At 35.1% G+C, this 25,087-nt stretch overlaps 2 protein-coding genes across 5 annotated transcripts; one reads left to right on the forward strand and one right to left on the reverse strand.

The window, feature by feature from the left end:
• Window positions 1–1,572: 1,572 nt before the first annotated feature.
• Pgls (6-phosphogluconolactonase) lies at window positions 1,573–4,313 on the forward strand. The gene is made up of 3 exons (XM_014237452.3): window positions 1,573–1,858; window positions 2,007–2,497; window positions 2,565–4,313. The coding sequence occupies exons 1-3, from the start codon at window positions 1,741–1,743 to the stop codon at window positions 2,670–2,672; spliced, it is 717 nt and encodes a 238-aa protein (XP_014092927.1). The 5' UTR covers window positions 1,573–1,740; the 3' UTR covers window positions 2,673–4,313.
• On the reverse strand, window positions 2,744–23,538 carry LOC106619385 (sodium-dependent nutrient amino acid transporter 1). Of its 4 annotated transcripts, none has more exons than XM_014237449.3 (9): window positions 23,443–23,538; window positions 22,964–23,157; window positions 14,017–14,133; window positions 13,679–13,952; window positions 4,422–4,707; window positions 4,043–4,313; window positions 3,517–3,987; window positions 3,178–3,454; window positions 2,744–3,102 (listed from the first exon to the last, which is right to left on the reverse strand). In XM_014237449.3, exons 3-9 carry the CDS (start codon window positions 14,110–14,112, stop codon window positions 2,867–2,869), a joined length of 1,911 nt encoding a protein of 636 aa, XP_014092924.1. In that variant the 5' UTR covers window positions 14,113–14,133; window positions 22,964–23,157; window positions 23,443–23,538; the 3' UTR covers window positions 2,744–2,866. The 4 variants fall into 4 exon arrangements, with proteins under 4 accessions (XP_014092924.1, XP_014092923.1, XP_036225052.1 ...); XM_014237448.3 differs by lacking the exon at window positions 4,422–4,707 and adding an exon at window positions 10,730–11,039; XM_036369159.2 differs by lacking the exons at window positions 4,422–4,707; window positions 22,964–23,157 and adding an exon at window positions 10,730–11,039 and having other exon boundaries at window positions 23,443–23,534.
• Between the last annotated feature and the right edge of the window lie 1,549 nt (window positions 23,539–25,087).

A 25,087-nucleotide genomic window follows, 5' to 3' on the forward strand; every position in this document is an offset into this window, starting at 1 on the left:
CGCTTACTGGGCAGTGGCCTCGATTACCGCCATGTCGCTTCCTAATGGCCGCGGTATTACCACGCTTTCGCTTTTCTGAAGCAGGGGAGGCACTGTCGCCTCTCACCCTGTTTTGCGCTAGTTTTTCGGCTTTCTCCGGACTTCTTCCCTCCTGGAGGTGCCTCAGGTACCACTTCAGGCTGGCACCGCTCGTGCCTTTTCGCCTGAGATCATCCAGTTGGTGGTAGCGGGGGTAGTCTGCCTCCCCTCTTCCTCTGTCTCCGAGCAGTTGATCTTGCTCGAGAGAGTATGCGTGGGTTTCGCTTTTTCAGCACTGGCCGCAATAGAAATAGCCTGCTGAGCGCCGTTGCACGAGGGCATGCCATCATCGTCGTCCCTGGCATGCTCCTCGAACAACGCACGCTTCTCTGGCGAAAGGGCGTCCAGGAAGCTGAACTTGCGTTTAGCCCCCGATACGCCCTTACCTGCACCGTTGATTTCGTTGCTATCCTTGTCCAAGTTCGTTCGCTGTTGTTGTTGCCTAGTTCCATTGGTTATTGTTGTGTGTGTTGTTTATTGGCTGTTCATCGTGTTCGTACGACCCTTGGCTCGTCATGGCGAGCCGTCAGGTCAGTTTTTGTAAAGGGGAACAAAAATTCCGCCGCGCCAGAGCGCCATGACGCGGTAAGGCCACCGTTTCTTCCCAAAGGGGCCCGGTGTTGGGAAGGCTCCATTAGACTATAGCCGAATTTACCTACTGGCTGCAAATCATCCAATGGGCACGGGAGCCTCATAACACCCATAACACATATTTTATTATTTAATTATATTTTTTGTTGCAATCCTTTTTAGGGGAAACTTTAGTATACCATCCCACGATTTCAGGGTTAAAAGGCGTATGGTTTGATAAAGAATATATATTATTATAGCCGCCGGAAACTTATAGTTTTCGAGATATTTGCATTTTAATTTCACAAATTTTATCTTACATTTTCTCGATTTATAGTTAATTTTTCTTTGGTGTTATTCACTTGAGAATCTCCTCTATTCAACCATACCCCTTTTAACCCTGAAATCGTGAAAAATATAAATAATTTTGATTAAAAGTTTAAAATTATTAAAGAAATACAAATTATACTATCTACTGCGCAAAAGAACTTTTCACTTGTGATATATTTACAGTCGTGACTGACAAATTGCAGCTATGATAGCGTTTCAGTCATCACTGACAATTTTCAGCTATGATGGCTTTATAGTCAGCAATGACTCAGAAAAAAACATGAGAGTGAGCAATATAGATACATATATAGTGAATAAATTCCGAATACCCATGGGTTAAAGAGAGACGCAAACTCACACACATGCGTTTGTTTACATCAGGTTTTGCACAGGGCTCTTAAGATAATGATAGAAACTTTGTTCTGCGCGCTGACAAAATTTTTTCAGCTGTGACTGTCATATGACCAGTCAGATGACTGTCACTGTTCTTGTAGGGAGGAAGCTTTTGCAGTTGCTTTTTCGGAAAGCTCATAATAAAAGAGCTTTCTTGCTCACACGCTTATTATATTATTTATATGAATTTGTATGGATGCATATGTGCTCACTTGAATGGCCTATCGCCAATGACAAGCAACAAGTGGTCAAAGCTTATTTGTTACAGCTGATTGTCAAATTATCTCTTTAAAGATAGCTACACCAGTGAGTGCGTGTTCCGAAGTAAATTATTAAAACTCTTGCATATTATAAGTATATATTAAAGAAATGTCGAAAATAGTTGTGGACAATGAATCAGAGGTGATCGAGCGCCTTGCAACCGAAATTTCGAGATGCGCGAAACGAGCAATTGTTGAAAGCAGCGTCTTTCGCGTAGGACTCTCAGGTACGTTTGTACTTTTTTCTTAGTGGTTGCTAAGTAGCAATGTTTGTTTGCTTGAGTCACCTCATCTTTCTAATTATGTATAAACATTTATTATTACCGACCTATGCGAAGCCTTAAACAAAATAACAGTGAAATATTAATTATTAAGGTGGTTCCGTGTTAAACTTTCTAAGCAAAGCAATTCCACGTATTCAAACTGACTTGAGTAAATGGAAATTTTTCTTCTGTGACGAGCGATATGTTAACGAAACAGATCCAGAATCAACTTACGGCACTTATAAAATAAAACTGGTACCACAAACAGACCTACAGTTACATCAATTTGAACCAATTAACGTGAATTTGCCACTAGCGGAATGTGCCGCTGATTATGAGCAAAAAATAAGAGTAGAGTTCGGTGCAAGCGTTGGTTCAATTCCTGAGTTTGATTTGTTACTTCTGGGGATGGGGCCTGATGGTCATACCTGCTCTTTGTTTCCCGATCACGCGCTACTCGATGAGAAAACGCTTTTGATAGCATCCATTGCTGATTCACCAAAACCGCCGCCACAGCGGGTCACAATGACCTTGCCGCTTATCAATAATGCCAAGTCTTGTATATTTGCTATGTGCGGTGCAAGCAAAGCAGAAATGGTTAAAGTGAGTACTGCCAAAAATAACAATAACAATTCCAATAAACTGTCTCCCTCTTGTTTCTTAAACATAGCGTGTGTTCGTTGATAAGGAGAGTTTACCAGCTGGAAAAGTTTCGCCTAAAAATGGTGAACTAGTGCTCATATTTGACGCTGAAGCTGGCAAATATATACAAAAATAAATCATCTTACGCTAATATGGAAATCGTAGGCTACATCTGTACATACATATCTCCATAATTTCAAAATAATATTTTGCGCTTGTAATATTAATAAATTTAATAAACAATAGGTAGTATATTTTAAAATCTATAATACAAAAATTTGGCAAGCTGTAACAGCACCCGCTGTTTTAAAAATCACATGAATAAAATGGTTAACCGGTTAAATTCTTCTTGATTTTACTCCAGCAACTTGTGTTGCTCGAATCGTGCGCCCGATCTTTGTTGTATTGTTCGCGAAGTAATGGATCTGATGGTCCCCAGTTACCAACGGGTCTGAAGGCACCATAAACTTTTTCAGTTAAACTTTCACCTGGTTGGCGTATAATAGCCACTATAGCCCATATTGGAACTTGAAGAACTCCCAAAGCAGTAATTGTCCAACCCAACGCTGAAATTATAGACAAAATTAATCAAAGTATCAAACTTTAGTTCTTATGTACGACAGTTTATTGAATGCACTTACCATACGCCCAGTTAGGATACTGAACATTGTTGTAGGTTAACGATTCATATGTCGCATAAAAGTAAATCAGAATCAGTGTCATTATGCTGGGTGTGATGAAAGCCCAACACCAACGCCAATAGTTGCCTACTCTATGGCCAATCATGAACTCGATGTCCTTGCATAGCCGATCCACGCCATAAACCCAACCCAAAACATACAACTCCAATATGCCCAAAATCAGTGCGATCATAGAAGCGCCATAGAAGTCCACCAAAGTCAAAATAAATTGGCCGCCCTAGAAGTATATACGACAAACTAAACATAAGGAATTTTATTATAATTGACATTTTTTTTTACCGGTGTCACGTAGGCTAACCCAATAAAGAAACTAATTACGGATATAGCTAATGCACAGTGCCATTGCTTAACGTGGGGAAAGCTGTCGCGTATTGCCGTGACGGTACACGATGTCATTGCTATGTTTGAACCGATGCCCAGAATGAAGAGCATCAGGAAAAACAGTACTGAGAATATTTGCGGCAAAGTTTTGAACTTGGCAATCGCATCCGGGTACGAAATAAAGGCAAGTCCGGTGCCACCTTTGACCACTGTACCGATGTCATCCGTACCAATTTCATAGGCCAAATTTCCCAAAATGCCAAATATGGTAAAACCTGAAATGAGCGATGTGAACGTATCCAACGTAGTGACAATCATTGCGTCGCGGTGGATGTTATGATCAAACTTGTTGTACGAAGCGTACATGATTATGTTACCAAAGCAGACGGATAGTGAGTAAAAGCACTGAGTGACCGCGGCATACCAAACCTACAAAAAATATTATTAGATTATTATTGGTCAGTGGATTGAAGTATGTACACACCTTAGGATCCAGAATTTTGCTCCAATCGGGCTTTATAAAGTAGATTATGCCGTCCGCGGAACCTGGTAAAGTAACTGCGCGCACCAATAACACAGCCATAATTACATAGGGAAATAAAGCCAGAAAATAAGAAGCTTTGCCTGAACTTTTCACACCTCTGCGTATAACTAAAAATATTGTTGTCCACGATACAAGAAGTCCTAACACCAGTTCCCAGTTCGGCAAACCAATGCCATCGTCAATGTTATCCTTCTCGCGCAGTACATCCTTGCTGCAGTTATTCAAGTGCGATTAGATCAGACAAAACATTAACTCATGGTATTATTTTAAGCCATAACCCTTTAAAAAAATTTTCCATAAACTCTTAGGTGTAACTTACACAAAGTATAATTCCGAACTCGAGATTATGCGCTTATTATTGTCCCTTGTTAGATTAATGTAAACCAAACTCCAATTGGCAGTTCGAACTGTGTCTATGAATTTGGCTCCATCGAGCCAACTACGTGGCGCAGAATCAATACAATTCGATCCCCACTCCGGTCGACAGTAGGACCAGGGCAGCGGGTCACGGAATGATTGCACCAGATAGTATGCGATTAGTGCACATATGGACTCGTAATATGTAGCCAATAGGTATACCATGAAAGCCTGCCCTAAGCCAATACCTTGAAAGTTAAGTTAAGATGCAAATGGAATGTAGTAGCAAATAGTATTATGTACAAGAACAAAACATGTACATTCTTGTAGATAAAACTATAAATGTATGTGTTTTAGGGGTATGTGCAAAAAAAAACTAAATTACAAGTTTAAAAAACAAGGTTAGAACTTAGAAAGGCGGAATTGAACATATAACGGGTTTCAGATGCAAATCTCATGGAAGGGAAAAATTTTAGAAGAAAACTAAATTTCTTATCAGCAAATAAAATGTTTGTTGTTATTATTATTACTATATATATATTTTGTAGTAGAAGGTAAGTATGGTATATACATTCCTAAGTAATTAAAATTGCTACCATGTACACTATAAGTTTAGTGAATGATATACAAGTAGTTTTCTTCGTGATATTTTAGTCGCATGCGATGTATGTATTTTTTAAGTTTATTATACTCTTGCAACATGCTACAGAGTATAATAGTTCTGTTTACCTAACGGTTCTTTGTATCACTTGAAACTAATCGAGATAGATATGGAGTTCTATTGTATTATATATATATAAATGATCAGGATGACCAGACGAGTTGAATTCCAAGTGACTGTCTGTCTGTCCGTTCGTGCAAGCGATAACTTGAGTAAAAATTAAGATATCTTAATGAAACTTTACACACGTGTTCTTTGGCAAAGTGAGGACGAATTCGTAGATTTATCGAAATGCCATAACTAAGCACTAAATTAATGTATACATCTATAATTTACTAGCAAATGGCACAAGTGGCATACAAACATTTTAATAATAGGTTTAAATATATGTATATCTCCGAAGCTACAACAATAAAATTCACTCAGAGCATATATTATAGGAATCCCTACCGACAGTGTGAAAATGGATAAAATCAGATTATAACCTCGCCCACCCCCCAGATAACGGTTTTATAAGAAACCACCTAAACGGCGATAAATCAATGATCAAATGCGCCAAAGACATTTAATTTTACGCACAGGATGATACAAACTACTAGCAACCAAATTCGGTACATACCATTCTCCTGACGATCCTATTTTACAATGCGAAAATGGGCGGAATCGGACTACGACCACGCTTATTTCCCATATACCACATTTTTAAATTCCATATGATTCTTTCACTTTCCAGTATACAAATCAAGAAGCGAAGAATATAACGGGATGAATCTTTGCACGAATAGTGCTTTTGCAGTGTGCCACCTTATGACCAAAAATTGTCCAAACGAATTGGAACTGTTCAAGCACCAGGTACCGAATATGTGGAGCCCATCGCCTATAGTTTTTTTTACTGAAAATATTGATCAATGTGTGAAATATATAATTGAAATTCAGAGAGAATCGTTTTCTGATAATCTTATGTCTAAATGTCGAAAATGGGCTGAATCGGTTCAATACTTTTCTTAGCCCCCATATACATATAAATATTTTTGAATTTCCGGTTTACTGCAAACCGCATATATCGGCCAATATGAGAGATTTCATAATAAAATTAGGTGGATGTAATTTTCTTATCATGGTGCATTTTTGTGCCTAAAAATCTAATTGATACTTCCTTAGCCCTCATATAACTAATCACAGAATTTTCAAAGGTGAGGTACTTTAATGAAACTCAGGGAGCATTTTATTCTGTTAATAGTATGCTGTATTGCCAAAAATAGATTAAATCGGGTCAATACTCCTATCTCTCATATACCTAGCATAAGAGTTTCAAATTTCCGGTTGGCCTTTTGTCATATATATCAGTTAATATGTAAGATATCTTAGCAAAGTTAACTGATTAATATTGGATATACTATATTTCAACGTATAATATTAGATATACTATAGTTTAATGCCGAAAATATGTGAATTTAGTCTACGAATTACCCCAACTCCCAAATACTACATATATTAATTTTCGTTATTCTAACAAACCTTATACCGAACCTTTTGTTCAATGTGTGAGTCATATATTTATAAAATTGCTTGAAAATATGATATCAAGTATACCTCAGCAATTTCAAAATTAACTCAATTAGCCCATCCCTTTCTCTGTCTCCAATATAGCCTGTATAATAATTTCGGTCATTTCCATCTGGCAAAATCTGTGATGCTTTAATACAATTTAGTGAACAAGTTTTCTTAAAAATTGTGTAGGAATATAAATGAAATTGCTCCAAATCTTATATCCCTAATATAATTAATTGCGATTCTCTGGTTGACATTTTTCAACTGAAGGTGATTTTAATACAATCTTAGCTGACGCAAAGTAAAATATAGTAATAAAACTAAGTGGGTTGGGATTTATAATATACCTTAATAAAATAAAATGTGGTTTAATCCATTTAAGATTTCGTCGAATAATGAATGATGAATTGTTTCGCAACAGTTTGTAATATAAAGTTTTCCTAACACTTGAAGGTATTTCTCCGGCTTTCATCTTTGCAAGTTGTAAGAGTATAAAATGTTCGCATACACCCTAGCATAGCGCTTCCTTACTTGTTAAATGATATAACTTTGTTGACGATATTTTAGTCGCAAGCGATTAACTTTTTTTAACAACAGGCGCTTTTATTGTTGAATATTATAAAGCAACAAGAGATGGCTGATAGTTGAAATTTGTGGGAGGTGATTTTTGTTTAAAACGCACATGCGCGACAATATATTTCATATACAAGTACTTGGATGTATACACGCTGCTGTTCAAGAAACAGGTATGGAGCTAAATTTTTTTTATTAAAATCGCGCTAGTGAAAGAAGTCAGATTTACACATATTTCATAACATGGGTTCAGAATAGAATCTAATTACGTCGTGTAATCAATATTTTTCAGTAAAAAAAAAAAAACGATGCGGCTTTAGAAAATAATACCCAACTTCGTTGAAATGAGACGAGTGAGTGAACGAGAAGTACTTTCTTGTTTATGAATTCAAATTTGATTAAGATTTCATTAATTTTCGTTTTTTTATTATTATTTTCGAGAGTACTCACGTGGTACTGGCACGACTTTGGTTAATGAGTTCAGCAGTTCAGCTTCGCTCTTATAAAGCTTTATTCAGGAACTTGCAACTGTTTCATTATATGAATATTTTTACGAACTCAAGTACGAGCAAAATTAATATTTTGTGATATTAATACAAATTGAGTTGATTTGCAAACGGATACAATAAAATTGTCATTTTTAATTACTACGAGAACTTTTATTACGTCGAAATGGCGTTTTTCTTCGCTTAAAGCTTAATTGATTGTACTTACGTTTCAAACTGGCCCACCAAAATATAGAAAACGTGAGTCTCTTAAAGTTCAAAAGCTAGATTACTTAACATTTTATTACAAATTACTTCTATGATATATAAAAACTACAAATATCACTAAAGTTGTTGAGTTGTTTTATAAAGTATCCCGCGCAATACATATATATCTAAAAAACAATATACATACATATTTTTGGAGTTTTAGAAGCGATAAGCCTAACGATTTTTACCAATATACTCATATGTTCATATAGGAATAATGTTTGGTTCTTTATTCCAATAATCCAACAAAACTGTATTTATGGCATAAATATAGATATTTATCAGACTGAAAACATAATAAGAAGTTCTCAAAATTAAAAAAAAAAGTTTAACAAGTAAGGAAGTCCTAAGTTCGGGTGTAACCGAACATTTTATACTCGCGCACGTTGCAAGAATCAAAGCTCGGGAAATTACTTCAGGTGTTGGCAAAATTTTATATTAAAGGAGTATTGAACCAATTTTTTACACAAATACATACTATTATCGAGAGTTTCATTTATTTATTTTATTATATGAATTTCAATAATATATCTTACACATTGACCGATATTTTCGGTAAAAAGTTAACTATACGCACTGGGGTCCACATATTCACTACCTAGGGGCTTGAACAGTTTTAGTTCGATTTAGACAATTTTTGGTCACAAGGTGGCATACTTCAAACGCATTATTCACGCAAAGTTTTACCCCGATACAATAATTGTTGCTTGATTTGCTTAGTGGAAAGTGAAAGACGGATTTTAAAATGGTGTTATATGGGAAATAGGCGTGGTTGTAATCAGACTATCTAATTTTGAACGTGGTTCCTATAAAAAAAAATCATCTTATACCATCCCAGAGATAAAATTTAATGTCTCTGGCTTGTTTAGTGCTTGATTTATCGCGCATTTAGTAGTTTTTAACAGTACCGTTATATGGGGAGAGGGCGGAGTTGCCACCCGATTTCAACTATTTTCACAACGTCGGTAGAGATTTGTACCTAGTGAATTTTGTTATTATAGCTTCAGTGGTATAGAAGATATGCAAATTAAACTCCACACCCACTTAAAAAAAAATTTTAACTGCAGATGCCTCTCCATAATGTGACTCTGTATACCAAATAAGAGTCTTGTATCTTGTTGTGGAGCTTAGTTATGGCAATTTATTTGTTTTTGATGAATGGCGTTTTGTGGGCGTGGCAGTGGTCCGATTATGCTTAGCTGCAATACCAACCGTCTTACGGTACCAAGAAATATGTGTACCAAGTTTCAAAAATATATCTCAATTTTTACTCAAGTTACAGCTTGCACAGACGGACGGACGGTCAGACAGTCACCCGGATTTCAACTCGTCTCTTCATCCTGATCATTTATATATACATAACCCTATATCTAACTCGATTAGTTTTAGGTGATACAAACAACCGTTAGATGAACAAAACTATTATATTTTTATGTATTAAAATGTTGTTGGTCCGCGCGATATATATCAATTTAATGATTTACAATTTAGTTTTTCTTAATCGACGGTCTTTTTAATGGTTCGTACATATTATATATACACGTTCGGAACTATATAAAAGAGTAGAAAGGAGGACAATTGTATCTTTCTTGTACACTGCGATAGTGTGCTTTTACATTGGAACTCTTTTGACCCTCATTTTTGGCAAATTCTCTTTTGGTGTCGCTCTGGGCATTCACACGAGCAAAAAGAGTCCAGCAACTCGAATCGAGTTTTCAGTCATTCCTTTTCTTAAATTTTCGAAAATATTTGTGCGGTTCGACTGCGCAACACTTAGTGCGTGTTGCATATTTCATTTGTATGTTGGCATGATGGTCTCACATTTTGCTAGCAATGAATTACCATGAATATGGTAGAACAATATGCAGAATACCTAAACGCTTAATAGTTTCAAAGAAATACTTAAGTCGGGAATTCCCTAATCCACTAGAATGTATTGAATACCCGCTACTAATATTTTCAAGGCAAATTTAAAACAGGAATTTCCTTATCTTCAAGTATTAAAATCCCATAATTTTATTTGAACTAAACTCTTTGCGGTTATGTGGTATTTCTCCTTATTTACAATTTTCCAAAATATTTCTATTATTCTATGCATATTAAATTTCTGAACGAATGGTATAGATTCATTTCATTTGAAACCGAGCGCTCTTGCAACCATTCAAAGAATTTGAAAGTGAAAAGGGTAGCAGCGAGCTGTTACGAACAAGAACACAAAGCGTGCCACCCGAACACGAGTGGCACGGTCCCTTCGTCTTTTCTCGTCGTCCCCTCGGTTTGGATTACAAAAGAGTCTGTGTGTAAAAGCACACATATTAAATTCGCTATTCGGTTAAGTGCCGAAACCATTGAATAAATAGTAGGCTTATACTATGGCCGAAACTTTTCCCGACAGGGTAGTCATACAAATTGTTTGTGAAAATATTTCAATTTGACGTGTCGAAGCAATTTTTATTGATTAATTAAATCGAGTTGATTTATGAACGTCTCACGCAATAACTGTAAAATCAGCATCAGATATTTCAAATAGGGCTTGATTAAAACTGAATACCAAGGAAATAAGCAAGTCGAATGGATGCTAGATATATTTTTGAAAGCACAAATGTGTTATAGCTTGTGGTACATGCAATTTAGACATTATGTTATTGGCATATGGGAGGTTAATAGTTAAAATACAAAACTACTGTAAATATTTCAAAAGCATATGTATGTATATGATTTTAAACTTACATAAAATACAACTCTGCAGATGAAATGGTTTTGTTATGATGATGCATAACACTCGCGTTTGCGATCGTACTGACATTATGTAATGCGTTGTTGTTTACTACAGATGGCACTCCTGTTGAAATTTCGATTATGGGTTCTGATGCAGGTATTGTGCCAGATGCGACGCAGGTTTCATTCCATGCATCGTCGCATACTGTCCACGGTAACGGGGATTTGAATGAATCAAACAAATAGCGCACAATCATGCCCATAATCGCCACGTAGTAGGTGGTCACAAACGAAATGGACAATACTTGACCAATACCAATACCTTTGAATTGTAGCATTCACAAATAAGAGAATGACATGGTAAGACAAAATACTTACAATACATAACATAAAATTACATATGTATAGAATTTATGAAAAACATTATGAACGAATGCATTAAGATAGTATAAATGAAAGAAGTCCATGCCTCGACATTAGTATACTCATACATAGTTGTAAATTGATTCCATAAATGAAGATAGTTGTTTCGACTTCTAAACAATGAACTTCTGGTATACAAGTAAGTACAAAAATATCATTCCCTATGTTAATATAATGGTGTTTACTGTTTATATTATACGAACACAGCACCATATTCCAAACTTAATTAGAATTGGTGGAAAGTTACAGGAATTCTTTTATAGTTTCATCGTGATACGATATGATACTTATATCTATTCATTTCATATTAATACTTTCAGTTTATTCCAATTATGACCCAGTAACAACCAGCTTTTTTACTACCCAACTCGGCTGGCTTTAGATTTATGTACATACTTACATATGTATCTATAGAGTTCTTCTGTGGTCAATGCTATGCAGAAGTAGCTTTAAACTCAACTACCATAACTGGTAGATATTATACTTGTAGGGGGATTTCAACGCGTTCCATATTAACTATGGCATTTCTTTTAGCGTCATAAATTGTCACTTAAGACACTGAGTGATTCGTTTACATATCTTTTGAGGCTAAGTGAGGAAGACTTGGTAGAACAAAGGGCGGTAAAGGTGACGAAAGTTTAAAAAATTTGCTGTGTAATTAAAACCTCCACTTGAAATATCACAGAGGCCGCTAGGTAGTGCTGCTGTAATATATTTATTTCCTGAACACGGTATACACCTAATTCTGTTTTTATGTGGTTTAAATATGGCTAAACATTTTGCGCGATTCGCCTCCGCATCCTACATAACATCCTGGGTAACGCCAAATGACCTGCGTCCTTCACGGCCTTGTAGAACTCCTATGGACCATTGACCCCTGATCGACTCGGATTATGAATAGGATGACGCATTTAGATTTGGTTGAAACCTGGGCTAATAGCCGAGGTATTCTGCCACCTTAGTATGTAGAGGTGACACTAAACAGAAATGGCTGGTGACTTAATGTCAATGCTGCCTCCGTCCCGTAAAAACTGGCAGAGCTCAGAGTACGTTCACATCCCGTTATCATTAGGTTGGTGTAGTAAATGCCTCATTACTGACACAACTTTGGGACCATGAAAGGGGATTACCTTTCAGAGAAGTGGATAGCGGCTCTTAGTGGGGACTTACGGATCATGCATGGAAAATAAAGCAGGAAAAATTAATAAGGACGGGGATGAAAATAGGATGGAGTGGAGGCGGGTAGCGGCGGCTATATATGTATGTAGTCTTCATGAAGCTCGTCAAGGGAAATCACGGGCCACATTACAGGTCCGAAAGTGCCGGATATTTGCCGGAGAGGTGTGAGGTCGAATCGAACCTCACGCATCTCATATATTATCTTCTCTGCGACAGAACTGTCGTGGCGGATTGGAGCAGTGCGCATGCACTATGAAGGATCAAGGATTTTTATTCTGAATTTTAGTAATTAATGACCTATTGAAAGAACTTAATGGACGAGGCGGGTCGGGGATAGCCTATGCAGATTATGTTTCTATCATGGTTAAAGCGAAATTTCTAGGTACCGTTTGCGAGCTAATACAAGGGTACCTTTATGTGGTAGCTAGCTGATAGATACTCGTAGATAGAAAGCTATCATGGAAACCCAATGGTGAGGAGAGGGATAGTAAGGCATTCATTGCCTTCTATTGTTGTGATGGAGCTACTGGGAAGCGGTGGGGACTCTCACCATAGTCAGGCCAATACTGTTCTAAGGTGTATATGTCTGGTGTAGGGCTGGTCGGTAAATCTACACTCCCTAATTAGCTGTGTTCAACGAGGACACAACTTAACAAAGTTGCAGGGAGGAAGATGAGAAAAGATTGAATCACCTTGGTTACCCTACTTTCTACGAACACGGTGAATTGGTTGATGCTAGCTAGCTCAATAAATTTGTGGCTGGCTCTAGGTGCTTTGTAGATAATCGACGGTCTTTCTGATTCGTACTTAGGACAAGCGTTTCTAGCAGTCCAAGTGGGATTATTCGTGGTCTCACGAATAGCAGCCTATTTACCTAACCTAGGGTAATGATCAATGTAAAAACAATTACGTGTATTTAGTTAGAATAAATCGAACCGGACTACTATAGCATACAGCTGCCATACAAACTGACCGATCAAAATCAAGTTCTTGCATTGAAATTTATTTATTTGCGAAGTATGTACGGTGCTGTGTTATTAGATAAAGCATATGAAGTTGTCCTGACTTTCTATTTTCAGGATGATAAATGTTTCGTAAAAACAATGAACTTCTCCGAGAAAATGTGCTACATACAATCAATTAACTGTTATACAACATTTTCCAGCAATTCTGTATGCTGCATTTTGAATTAAAGTTATAACAACTATAATTATTTATGTTAACTGGTTTCTTAATATTTCGTAAGATAAATGAGTATAGTAAACTATGTACGCAGGCATGTACTTCAGCTAAAATTCGTAAGATACAGAAACATATGAATATAATTGCTACTAACAGGTGTATTTTATTTTTCCTTACCCTTCATGGCTGGACACAAGTTGAATACTTTTACTGATCCACTACTCGAGAACTGTCCTATCGCCATTTCTAAATAATAAATCGGCTTACCGATTAAAAATAATACTATAAGATAAGGTATCAAGAAAGCTCCACCGCCGTTATCCAGCGCCGTAAAAGGAAAGCGCCATACATTGCCCAGGCCCACAGACATGGCAATACACGAGAAAAGAAACTCTACACCTTTGCCCCACGTGGCGCGTTCATTCTCCTTAGAATCTTTTTCAGACAGCTTCTATTTGGACAATAACAAAAATGATTTGAGTTTTATTTTACAACCAAAAATCCTCAGTACTTACCGCCTCTTCGTCCGAATTTCGCAAGGCTCTCGATCGTCCGTTTACAGATTTTCCGTCATCTCCAATAAAGGCTGGATTTTCATGAGGCATATCCATCGTGTATGTCAACAAAATATTCTTAAAATAAAAAATAAATGTATGAATTCTTTTAAATTTCCAAAAAATAAATTATTATTTTTTTGTTCAAACTAGTAAAGGTACTACATATGAGTTCCAAACGATTTCTAAGGGTCTTTATGTGCAGTGCATTCAAAAGAAAACGTTTTCATTTTGCTGTGTCGGTATCGTTTATTGGGAAAAATTGTATACTACATTGTTCTGTTATTGCTGACGTTTATTCAATACTTGCTCCAATCTCCTGCGTTGTCTGTTATAGCCTAACGTCTTCGATGGCAACTTCCAACTAAATTTACCGCATATTCCAAAGGAAGCGCCTGGCGTCTGGTGACTGCGATGGTCAATCTAAAGTAACAATATGTTTTTCTTGTTTCCATTGAGTACAGAGTCTGCTCCTATGTTTTGGATCACTGTCTTCGTGCAGTATCCAATCATGGTTATTTTTGCCGTGAAAATTTTCAGCTGACATCAGTAAACCCATTTAATACAATTTGACCATTCATTGATTACTGTATTTCTTATTCCTTTTTAAACTAATTTTTAGCTTCTCTTAGACTGAGAAATGGTTTCTTTACAAAAAGGAGAAGAATTGCTTACTTTTAAATGTCACGTGATTCCTCTCTCTTCCTGGCTTGTCAACAAAGTTTCCAGTTTCTCAATAATGGTAATTTTATCACACGACTTGACACATTAAGCAGATCGAAAAAACTGACTAAATTGTACGCGTCATTGATTACAATTAAACAAGAGTTAATTTACAAATGAAAAAAACTCAGTTTTCCGAAATTGATGGCGGAAAGGAAAAACGTTATTTTTTCAAAACATTGTATTTGTAGATATTTATTGTTGTTTAAATAATTTATATATAATTATCAAATTTTTATTCCAACCTTTGACACAAACAGCTTATGTACATTGGCATAAATTTAACCAGTCTGAATGTAATATTATAAATGTTAATAACTATTTATAAACTCCAAATCTAAAATCCCACATCTATTGTACTCGACAATATTATCAATCTGTGGTATACAATTTTTTTATGTTAAGATGTTTTTCTGCTCACATGAGGTCAGGTCATAAATAATACAGGTTTATTACCTTTTAAGGGGAATTTTCTTTCATCCAGTTTATGATTCATCGCTTTTGTCGAGAAGCAAAAAATTTCTTCAACATACTAATAATTTTCTCATTAAATGTTAAACAATGAATGCCACTTATATTATTCAATATGATTTTTACAAATATTGCATTGAGAGCGCATTAACTTGCACATTATGTTACGTTATTTTAATTGCAATTGAGTTTTCGAATTTCGGTATAAAAAGACTGCGAGGGACAAGAATATTAGAACTGTGTGCTGATAAAGTATATTAAGAGAGATCATGAGCATATGATAAATTGATTTTCTATTACTTAATAATTAATAAATTATATTAATAATTTTCATAGCATTTGTTTTGGTCCAATTTTTTTTAACAATAGCCGATTTAAATGAACGTAGGTAATGTTAAGAGTAATACAGATTATTGGCCCTATCATAGTTTGCAACTCAACTACATTTCAGTTGAAATTTTGCAGTTCAGTATTATCGATAACAAACCAACCTGCCAAAAAGGTAAGTGGAGTTAAAATTGTCTTTAACGTCTGGTGTATTACCGTTCACAACCCTGCACTAACATCTTGATTGTGAGTTGATTCAATTTCGATTAATTTTTAACATTCCTTGCATACTTTTTGTATTGTAACTCGAACATAAATATATATTATATGTGTATGTAGATAATACATTTTCCATATATTTGCTGGAACTACGTAAATATGCAATAATTTTTGAAGTGTGATGCTAAATCTAGTCAATTTTCGGTTCAACTAAGACTAAACGATTAAGCAGAAATAAAAACTCGCCTATCTTAAAAATTATAATATCTCAGATGAATGGGCATTTTTGGTTCCTTAAGCATATCTACAAGCATACTAAGATAAAACTGTGAATATAAAGTATTTATTTGCGTTGGAAACATCCGGTTTTTGAATTCAATTAATTCGTGTCAAAGAACGATTACCGGCTAATATTGCTTCTAAATGAGATACAGAACACGTGTACGAGTATGACCCACTACATAAAAAATCGTTGTAATCATGTATAATAAGTAAGGAAGGACTAATTTCGGGTGTAACCGAACATTTTATACTCTTGCAACTTGCAAGGCTCAAAGCCGGGCAAATACCTTCAAGTGTTGGCAAAACTTTATATTAAAAACTGCTGAATTAAAAGGAATTCAACATTCATTATTCGACGAAATCGTGAATGGACTACAATCAAATTAAATTTGGTATTTTATTTAGTTAAATTATTGATATTGATTATTGGCAGATAGAAGTAGTATTGAGCCGATATTATCTATTTTTGGCATTACTTTGAAATATATTAGTAACAGCATAAAATGCTCCCTGAGTTTCATTAAGGTATCTTACGCACCGTCCCCAATATACAAGGAAAGAAGTCGAACGGATGTTTGAAAATCATTGTATTAGTTGTATGCGGGCTAGGCCAAGTTTTCATCCGATCTGAAGGCTTGAATATTTTTATTCTGATTTGAACAATTTTGGGTCATAAGATGGCACACCTTTAATTCATGTAAAGTTTCATCAGTATACATCGATTAGTTCTCGATTTGTATACTGGAAAGTAAAAGAATCAGATAGAATTTAAAATTGTTTTATATGAAAAGTAGGCGTGCTTTTCGACTGATTTCCATTCGTCCATTTCCACACTGTAATATAGGGATGTCAGGGTGATGTCACTTACCGAATTTGGTTGAAATTTATTCAGTAGGTCTAGAGATAGTATGTGATTTCACCTAAAGGTGGGCGGTGTCACGCCCATCGTCTAATTTGGACACCGATTGCTGTAAAGACCCCTATTGCACTTTTAGTTTTCACACTGTCGTAAGAGGTGTCAAAAGAGTTTGTTCTGTGATGGTGATATAGCTTGAATGCTTTGGGAGATATATACATTAAGCTATTTAGGGGGCTTCTTATAGTGCCAATGAACATGTGTACCAAGTTTCGTCAAGTTATCTAAGTTTTTACTTAAGTTACAGCTTGCACGAATGGACGGACAGACAGACAGTCACCTGGATTTCACTTCGTCTTGTCATCATATGTATGTACAACTCTAAATTTAACTTGATTAGTTTTAGGTTATACGTAAGACTTCAACATTCATAATTTGACGAAACCTTGAATAAATTACAATATAATTTGTATTTTCTTAATTTATATATACAGTATAAGTCGTAGACTCGCTTTGTGTCATTACTTAATTTTGCTTTGGTGTTCAAAATATATTTTTTATTAATTAATAAAATTATATATAAATAAAATATATTTTTTATTAATAATTAAAATTAATTAATAAAATCAATAAACTCAAAGATATATGTGATATTAACTCATTCAAAGAGACTAAGTTTAATATATTGGGTTTATGAGGAAAAAGTGAACTAAATAATCGGAAGACATTATAATAGGGATATGAGGTTAAGCCTAAGGTCAAGACCAATTCGATTCATAATCGATTCATACTTAATTAATTTCTTTAAGATATCTCAGATATTGGGCGGTATATACTGTATAAACTTTACCGGACGTTTGAAAATCTCTATTATGACAGCTAAAGGAAGTAATAAACCGATTTCATTCATTTTTGATACAAAAATAGAGTATTATCAGAAAAGAGAATCGACTTCCCGAATTTTAATAATCTCAGACACTAACCGATATTTTCGGTACAAAATAAACCAGAGGCACTGAAATTCACATTTTCAAAATCTGGGGCCTTGTGGTCCTATTCTACTATATTTCGACCTGAGATGGCATATCTTAAAGCCTCTATTTGTACAAAGTTTTATTCCTATCCGGGCCACGCCTACTTTTTCAGAATTTTTAACTCTAATGAGATTCGTAGTACCAAATAAAAAACGTGTAACTAGTTGGGGGGTTTAGTTATGGCACTTTATAAGTTTTCCATAACAATACAAACAACAACAAAACTAAAAGTATTTTACTCTGTAGCAACACTTTGCAAGAGTTTCCTATTTTTGTTATATCTTTTTCTAATCATTTTAATTCCAGCTTTTGTCTTCACTACTGATTTAGCACATTTTCATCAATTAAAATATTTTTATTTTGTTAATAATGGTTTCTAGCACGATTTTTTTTTTTATTATTATAGATACTCTACTACACAAAAAGTTACAATCTAAAGAAATAAAGACCTCCTTAACATGTTTATAAGAGTTAAAGTGCAGCTTAACTATGCATATTTAATAGAAATGATATTGAAAATATCTAAGAAATGCTCCTCCGTAATGCAATGAGGGACCACCTTGTGTCTCTATTGCGTTCATACTTAGATACGCAACCATTCCTCATATTTTCACGAATTACTGCACGAATTGCAATGAAGTTTCAAAAGAAATATTCCACGATATACAAAGATGTATATCCAAATATAGCACACCAAGTACATCTGTATATAACCATTTATTATTTTGAGACCTAACTGTTGAGAAATCTCATTTTTTTGGCCTCTTAAAAGTGAAGTAAAGAGGGATTTCTACTTTTTAAATTAAATTTTACGAAAACAACTTAAATGCGAATATTTGAAGTCGAATTAGTATTGAGGAACATTTATACTACAGTTTATCTCAGTAGATAGTTTTATTAGCCATGTCATTAACCATTGTTAGACTGATTGCACATTTCAAAAATTATTGTCGAGATAAAAACATTTATAAACAAGTACATGCATAATTACTATGCTTATTTACCATGTGAATGTGTACTTAAAGTTTCAGTGGCGTACACGGTAGATACATGTCAAGGAGGTACTAGGTACCGTTCTGCAATTTTTCTGTATTTTGGTTTAAAATATCCAATTAACATAATGGCTTTTGTGACCAATTGATATCTTTTTGGAACTTATTTGTATTTTTATTTGCTTCTTTATCCATTATTTGGAACTAAATCGCTAAGATATGCATGACTGTGATTCACCTTATAGCCTCCTGTTGTACCGAGTTACTCGAAAGAGTACAGAAATAATGGTAGCTCTCTATATTTATAAAGTACTTTTGTCTGAAGTTGCACAAAATTGGATATTCAGCTGGTTAAATAGAGTGTGAGTGTAGACGGGAGATATGTTCAAAGTATCCACTCTACTGCCATAAGAGACTATAAAGAATGTTCACAAGTGCATAAATAAGTGTTTGTATATGTGTAAGTATTTGCTTTTAAAACTCGAACTGTTTCTGCTACAAACCACCAGCTAATAATTGGCTGGAGAAAAAGGCTTGGGCCGAAAAATGTAGTGTAACTTTTGGTTAGGTAGAAACCGTACCGTACGAAATTTAAGAAACACTACTTGATGGAGATGTGACATAACACTTATCTAGCTGTTGTTTTTCAACCACGGAGATTTCTATTCAAGAATAATAATTACAGTTACTCTGCGATCAATAACTTTAAAGTTATGCCGAAATGTCATGTAACTTGGAGAGGAACGTTAGTGCTCTAAGCCAAGAATAGAGATTTTTTATTGCGATCGCTTGACCAGAATAGGAAATTCAAAGCCTTTCCATTTAGTAATATGTACTTATGCGCAACATAAGCAATGTTAATGGATATATATGGTTGAAGGATTTAATATTTCTTTTACATATTATTATATAGGTATAAAGGCTAAATTTAAAAGCTCCTCGCCCTCACGCCTTTACAAATGGTCGCCTTGACCGCTTCTTGAAAACCTGAAATATAATTGAAACAAGTAAGGACGGGCTAATTTCGGATGTAACCGAACATTTTATACTCTCGCAAAGTCAAATGGTATACTCGTTTGAGATTTCTTTGTGGATTGACTGATATTTTCGGTAGAAGGTCAACTATAGGCAATGGGGTCCATATATTTAGTACTTAGGGGTTTGAACAGTTTTGGTTCGATTTAGACAATTTTTGGCCGCAAGGTGGCATACTTTAATTGCATTATTCACGCAAAGTTTTACCCCGATATAATCATTCTTACCTGATTTGCATAGTGGAAAGTGAAAGAATCAGATGGAATTGAAAATGGTGTTACATGGGAAGTAAGCGTGGTTGTAGTCCGATTTCGCCCATTTTCGCACTATGACATAGAAACATGAAAAAAACGTTATGCACCGAATTTGGTTGAAATCGGTTTGAGCAGATCTCAAGATATGGGTTTTCACCTAAAAGTGGGCTGTGCCACGCCCACTGACTAATTTTGAACGCGGTTCCTATAAAGCCAATTTATACCATCTCAGAGATAAAATTTAATGTCTCTGACGTGTTTAGTGCTTGATTTATCGCGCTTTTAGTAGTTTTTAACAGTACCGTTATATGGGGAGCGGGCGGAGTTGCCACCCGATTTCAACTATTTTCACACCGTCAATAGAAGTGCTAAAAACATTTGCTTCTAGTGAATTTTGTTATTATAGCTTTAGCGGTTTAGGAGATATGCACATTAAACCTATTAGAGGCAAGTTTTAACTGCAGATGCCCCTCCCTAATGTAATCCTGTGTACCAAATAACAGTCTTGTATCTTATTGCGGAGCTTAGATATGGCAAGTTATTTGTTTTTGATCAATGGCGTTTTGTGGGCGTGGCAGTGGTCCGATTCCCTTCTGCAATACAAACCGTCTCACGGTACCAAGAAACATGTCTACCAAGTTTCATAAAGATATCTCAATTTTTACTCAAGTTAGAGCTTGCACGGACGGACGGACGGACAGACGGACGGACGGACGGACGGACAGACAGTCACCCGGATTTCAACTCGTGTCTTCATCCTGATCATTTATATATATATAACCCTATATCTAACTCGATTAGTTTTAGGTGATACAAACAACCGTTAGGTGAACAAAACTATTATACTCTGTAGCAACAGGTTGCGAGAGTATAAAAAGTACGATACTAGAGGGAAAACAGCAATTGCTTCGCGCACAAATTAACTGCACATATGTATGTTTGTGCGTTAGCATAGTGAAATATAAAAATATCATCAACTGAAGAAATTTTGTTTCAACACATATCGCTTCTGCCATTGCCGCTTCGTTATTGTAGTAAATACGAGCGCGAGTCATATGCGGCGTTGGGCCCTAGTTTTCTTACGCTGACACAGGGAATACCCGTTCAGCAACGTATTATGCAGCCACTTCTTACGTGCAACCGCTAGCCAACAAAAATATCCACTCTTGAACAGATGAACAAAGTAACAACAACCACTTATGGGTACACCAATTGCGTATACGTCATACTTAGCTAGCCACTAGGTTTCGGGACTGTTGAGCAGTCATAGCCAGTTTTGCCTTACACTTACTCTCTAATATATGGAGATGCATACATTATACATATGCACAGTATACATCACATTGTTTTCATATTGTTTTACTATGAATGAAAAAAGGAAAAAGTATTTCGATTTTTTGTAACTGTAAAAAAAAGTAAAAAATCAAACATTATTAACAATTATTATTAAAAAAACAAGAAAAAACGTTAACTTCGGTTGCATCGAAGCTGTAATACCCTTCACATATACATAAGATTCCATATAATAAATTGATTTTGATCGTTCAGTTTGTATGTTAGCTATAGCTGTAGTGGACTGATCCAAGGGACTAGTTCGCGTGTATACGACAGACGGACAGACATTCGGGCATAGCTAAATTGACTCAGCTCGTTATGCTTGATCATTTATGTACACATACATATATACATATGTACGTATATTCAAAAGATTCTCTAACGCCTCCGTCTGGGTGTTACCAACTTCGTGACAAATTTAATATACCCTGTTAAGGGTATATAAATAGAATAGTGAATTATCATTACTGTCATATACATAGTAAAATGAGCACGTGAGCTGTTATTGAATATATAAAAGTTGGCATATATTTAAAACATACATATAGAGCCATGATTAATGACTTTTTCGTACCTGAGTTGGACAATATTTATGTGGACGAACTTTGGTTCCAACAAGACGGCGCTACATGCGATACAGCCAACAAAACTATCAATTTATTGAAGGAAAATCATGGTCTCCAAGATCGCGCGATTTAAAACCGCTGGACTATTTTTTATGGGGTTATGTGAAAATGCTTGTCTACGCAGATAAACCGGAGAGACGATTGACGCCTTGAAAGAGAATATTCTTAATTGCTGCTAAAAGTTATCGAAAATCCGGACTGGAATTTATGCGAGCTAGCCGCGGCAGTCACTTGGTCGAACTCATTTTTAAAATAGAATGGCCAAATCTTATCTTCATAATAAAGCTCAATTTGTGAACATAATATTAAATTATATGCGTTTTGTTTTTTCTTGAAAACCCCATGTCTAAAACAAAACACCCTTTACATATATTTATACCAATAGGCATATACATGTTACATATGAATACTTATACTTCATATTAAATACATACATATGTATAGGTATATACTTTAAGCACATAAATACAATACATAAATTCTAACTCTTTTGTGGGAAAACTAAAATGGTTTAGCCTTGGCAAAAGCCGGAATAACTATTGACATATTCATGTATGTATGTGTACGCTTAGCCAATTCAAGTACACAAGTTGCAACAACGCACTAAGTCAGTGTAATTCATAGCGTAAGTGTTTAATTAATGCGGATTATTAGCCAAGAACCTGAAACTATTTGTTGCTATTGGTGCTTATTAAGGTATAAAACTTAAATTGCTAATAATATTCTCATAATAAATCGCGCATTGTCGACTCACCTTCTATCGCTGTGTTGTTGTGAATATGTTTTGTTGCTTCACGGTTAACCTCAGCACCTCAACTCACAACTGACTTTTTATTCTTTTTCTGCCGGTGGTATTATTGGTGTTGGCTTAGGTAAACCATACGCAAAGCCAAAGGAAATATTAAACAAAAACACAGTTATTGTAGAACTGGTTGAAACCGCTTCAAACTGAAACACACAATTAAATTTTAATACATAATAAGTATGTGATAAACTTTGTGCTCAGGCGGACGTAAGTATGTGTTTTGATTTAAACACGAAATAACTTTTGTAGCTTTAAGTTTTGGATTTTCTCGAATCAGCCTTTCTTTATAGTTTTGTCGTATAGCTTAATATATGTATGTATATCAATAACTTAATTCAGAATTGAAAAATTAACAACGGCACCAGAAAAATACGACATTTTTTTTTTTTTATCTTAATATTTGCACAATGTTTAATGAATATTACTACCTCGGAGTTTTAATGTTTGCGCGTTTGCTTTCGTTGTATAATTTACCACTCCACTACTCGTTACCACAGACTGACAGGCCCGGCTGCCAAAACCAACTGAGCACAGATTTTTCTCACACATCATTTTTATAGCCACCAATTTGCGCCTCCGCTCATTTGAGGAGTCGATCAGTGTTTACTAGCTCAAACAGTCACAGCGCAAACAGTCACCGACATTCCTCCCTTCCTTACTTACCGCCCGTATCAAACCCAATTTGTTTAAAGTTATGCCCGTAGTTGCAACGCAGAAATCAGTTGTTCTCTTTTGTTTTCATTTCACCAATATTGCTATTGTTCTATTTGCATACACGATTTTTTACACATTTAGTTTTTTAGCTCAAAAAAGCTCAAAACTAAAATCTAACTTTTAAAAATAGTTTGCCTACTTATAAATAAGTATATTCGACTGTGATTTTGAGTTATTTTAAGAATATTTCAAATATATTCAAGTTTATTTTTTAATAACCACAAAATATCGAGATTGGCAACCCTGCGTTGCAAGAGATTGCTCTCTCACTCTCAGCTCACTCGTTTCTACGGAAAAATCCAATTTTCGTGGATATTCTACGGTCTGTTGAAGCGGACGGTAGAAGCGGTGGTGACCGATCATTTACATTGCGCTCTCATAAGATTGGTCATATCAGCTGATTCGGTACACGGTTTTGCGTCGATGACTGTGCCTTAAGAGAATCTGCGGGCGCCTGGGTCGGTATAGCACTTGCCATTTATATCTTTTACTGAGAGCGTTTATAAAGCGCCATGAATGAAGGGAATGGAATACTTTATATATAGAGTCGTTAGAGAAGTGTGTGCTTTTAAACTTCCGCTTGAAAGCTCTGTATTAACTGTTATATTCCGAAAGCTCGTCAAATTAAGTTTGAAGTCTACTGTGGTAAAAAGTGCTACCAGATTAAGGAAGGTATACCATTTTAACAAAAAAAACATTTCACTACTATTAACGTAATAATGTTTACTTATAAGATGTAATATTCTTAGAGAACTATTGTTATATTCTTTTATGAAAATTTTTAATAAAATGGTCATATTATTATTGAATTTTCAAAGATTTTAATTTAGTGGTCATTAGTCATTTTTCATAGTGAATCTACTAGTAGGTATTATAAAAATAGTACTCTAAGCACTGCATTGACCTAAGAATTTCGCACACTTCGGCTTATACTTCTGCAAAGAAAATGAACACACAAAAATGCATATATGGATATTTTACGAATGTTTCTAACTGAATAATTTACCCTTGTCGTAAATTTATACTAACTATCAATATAATATTTTTGGAGATTATCTTAAGTTGACAATATTATTCAACCTGAAAAACACAAATATTTAGAAAATCATAGATCAATACGAGCGTACATATAATTCATTTATACTAAACACAACTATTTTAAATTAAATTAATGAGCGTAATTTGTTTCTATTTTCTTATATATCATTTTAAAAAATTGTCCAATGTTGCTAAATAATCTGATTCCCAAAAATATAAACTCAAGGGTTTTATCTGAGTTTTCAAGTACACTAACTTCAGTAGCCTTTCACAAAGTAAAATACTGTTATAGTATTCAAAGTAAGTATACCGTAGTAGCAA

The sequence above is a fragment of the Bactrocera oleae genome, chromosome 4, assembly GCF_042242935.1.
Source record: "Bactrocera oleae isolate idBacOlea1 chromosome 4, idBacOlea1, whole genome shotgun sequence".
NCBI classification, from domain to species: Eukaryota; Metazoa; Arthropoda; class Insecta; order Diptera; family Tephritidae; genus Bactrocera; species Bactrocera oleae.

Coding starts and splice junctions, on each gene's coding strand:
- LOC106619385 (XM_014237448.3), bottom strand. CDS start 14,112: ATGGATATGCCTCATGAAAATCCAGCCTTTATTGGAGATGACGGAAAA. Junction 3,455..3,516: donor GGTTAGCCTACGTGACACCG/GTAAAAAAAAAT, acceptor ATATACTTCTAG/GGCGGCCAATTTATTTTGAC. Junction 3,103..3,177: donor GTATCCTAACTGGGCGTATG/GTAAGTGCATTC, acceptor CTATAATTTCAG/CGTTGGGTTGGACAATTACT.
- Pgls (XM_014237452.3), top strand. CDS start 1,741: ATGTCGAAAATAGTTGTGGACAATGAATCAGAGGTGATCGAGCGCCTT. Junction 1,859..2,006: donor CTTTCGCGTAGGACTCTCAG/GTACGTTTGTAC, acceptor TTAATTATTAAG/GTGGTTCCGTGTTAAACTTT. Junction 2,498..2,564: donor GCAAAGCAGAAATGGTTAAA/GTGAGTACTGCC, acceptor TCTTAAACATAG/CGTGTGTTCGTTGATAAGGA.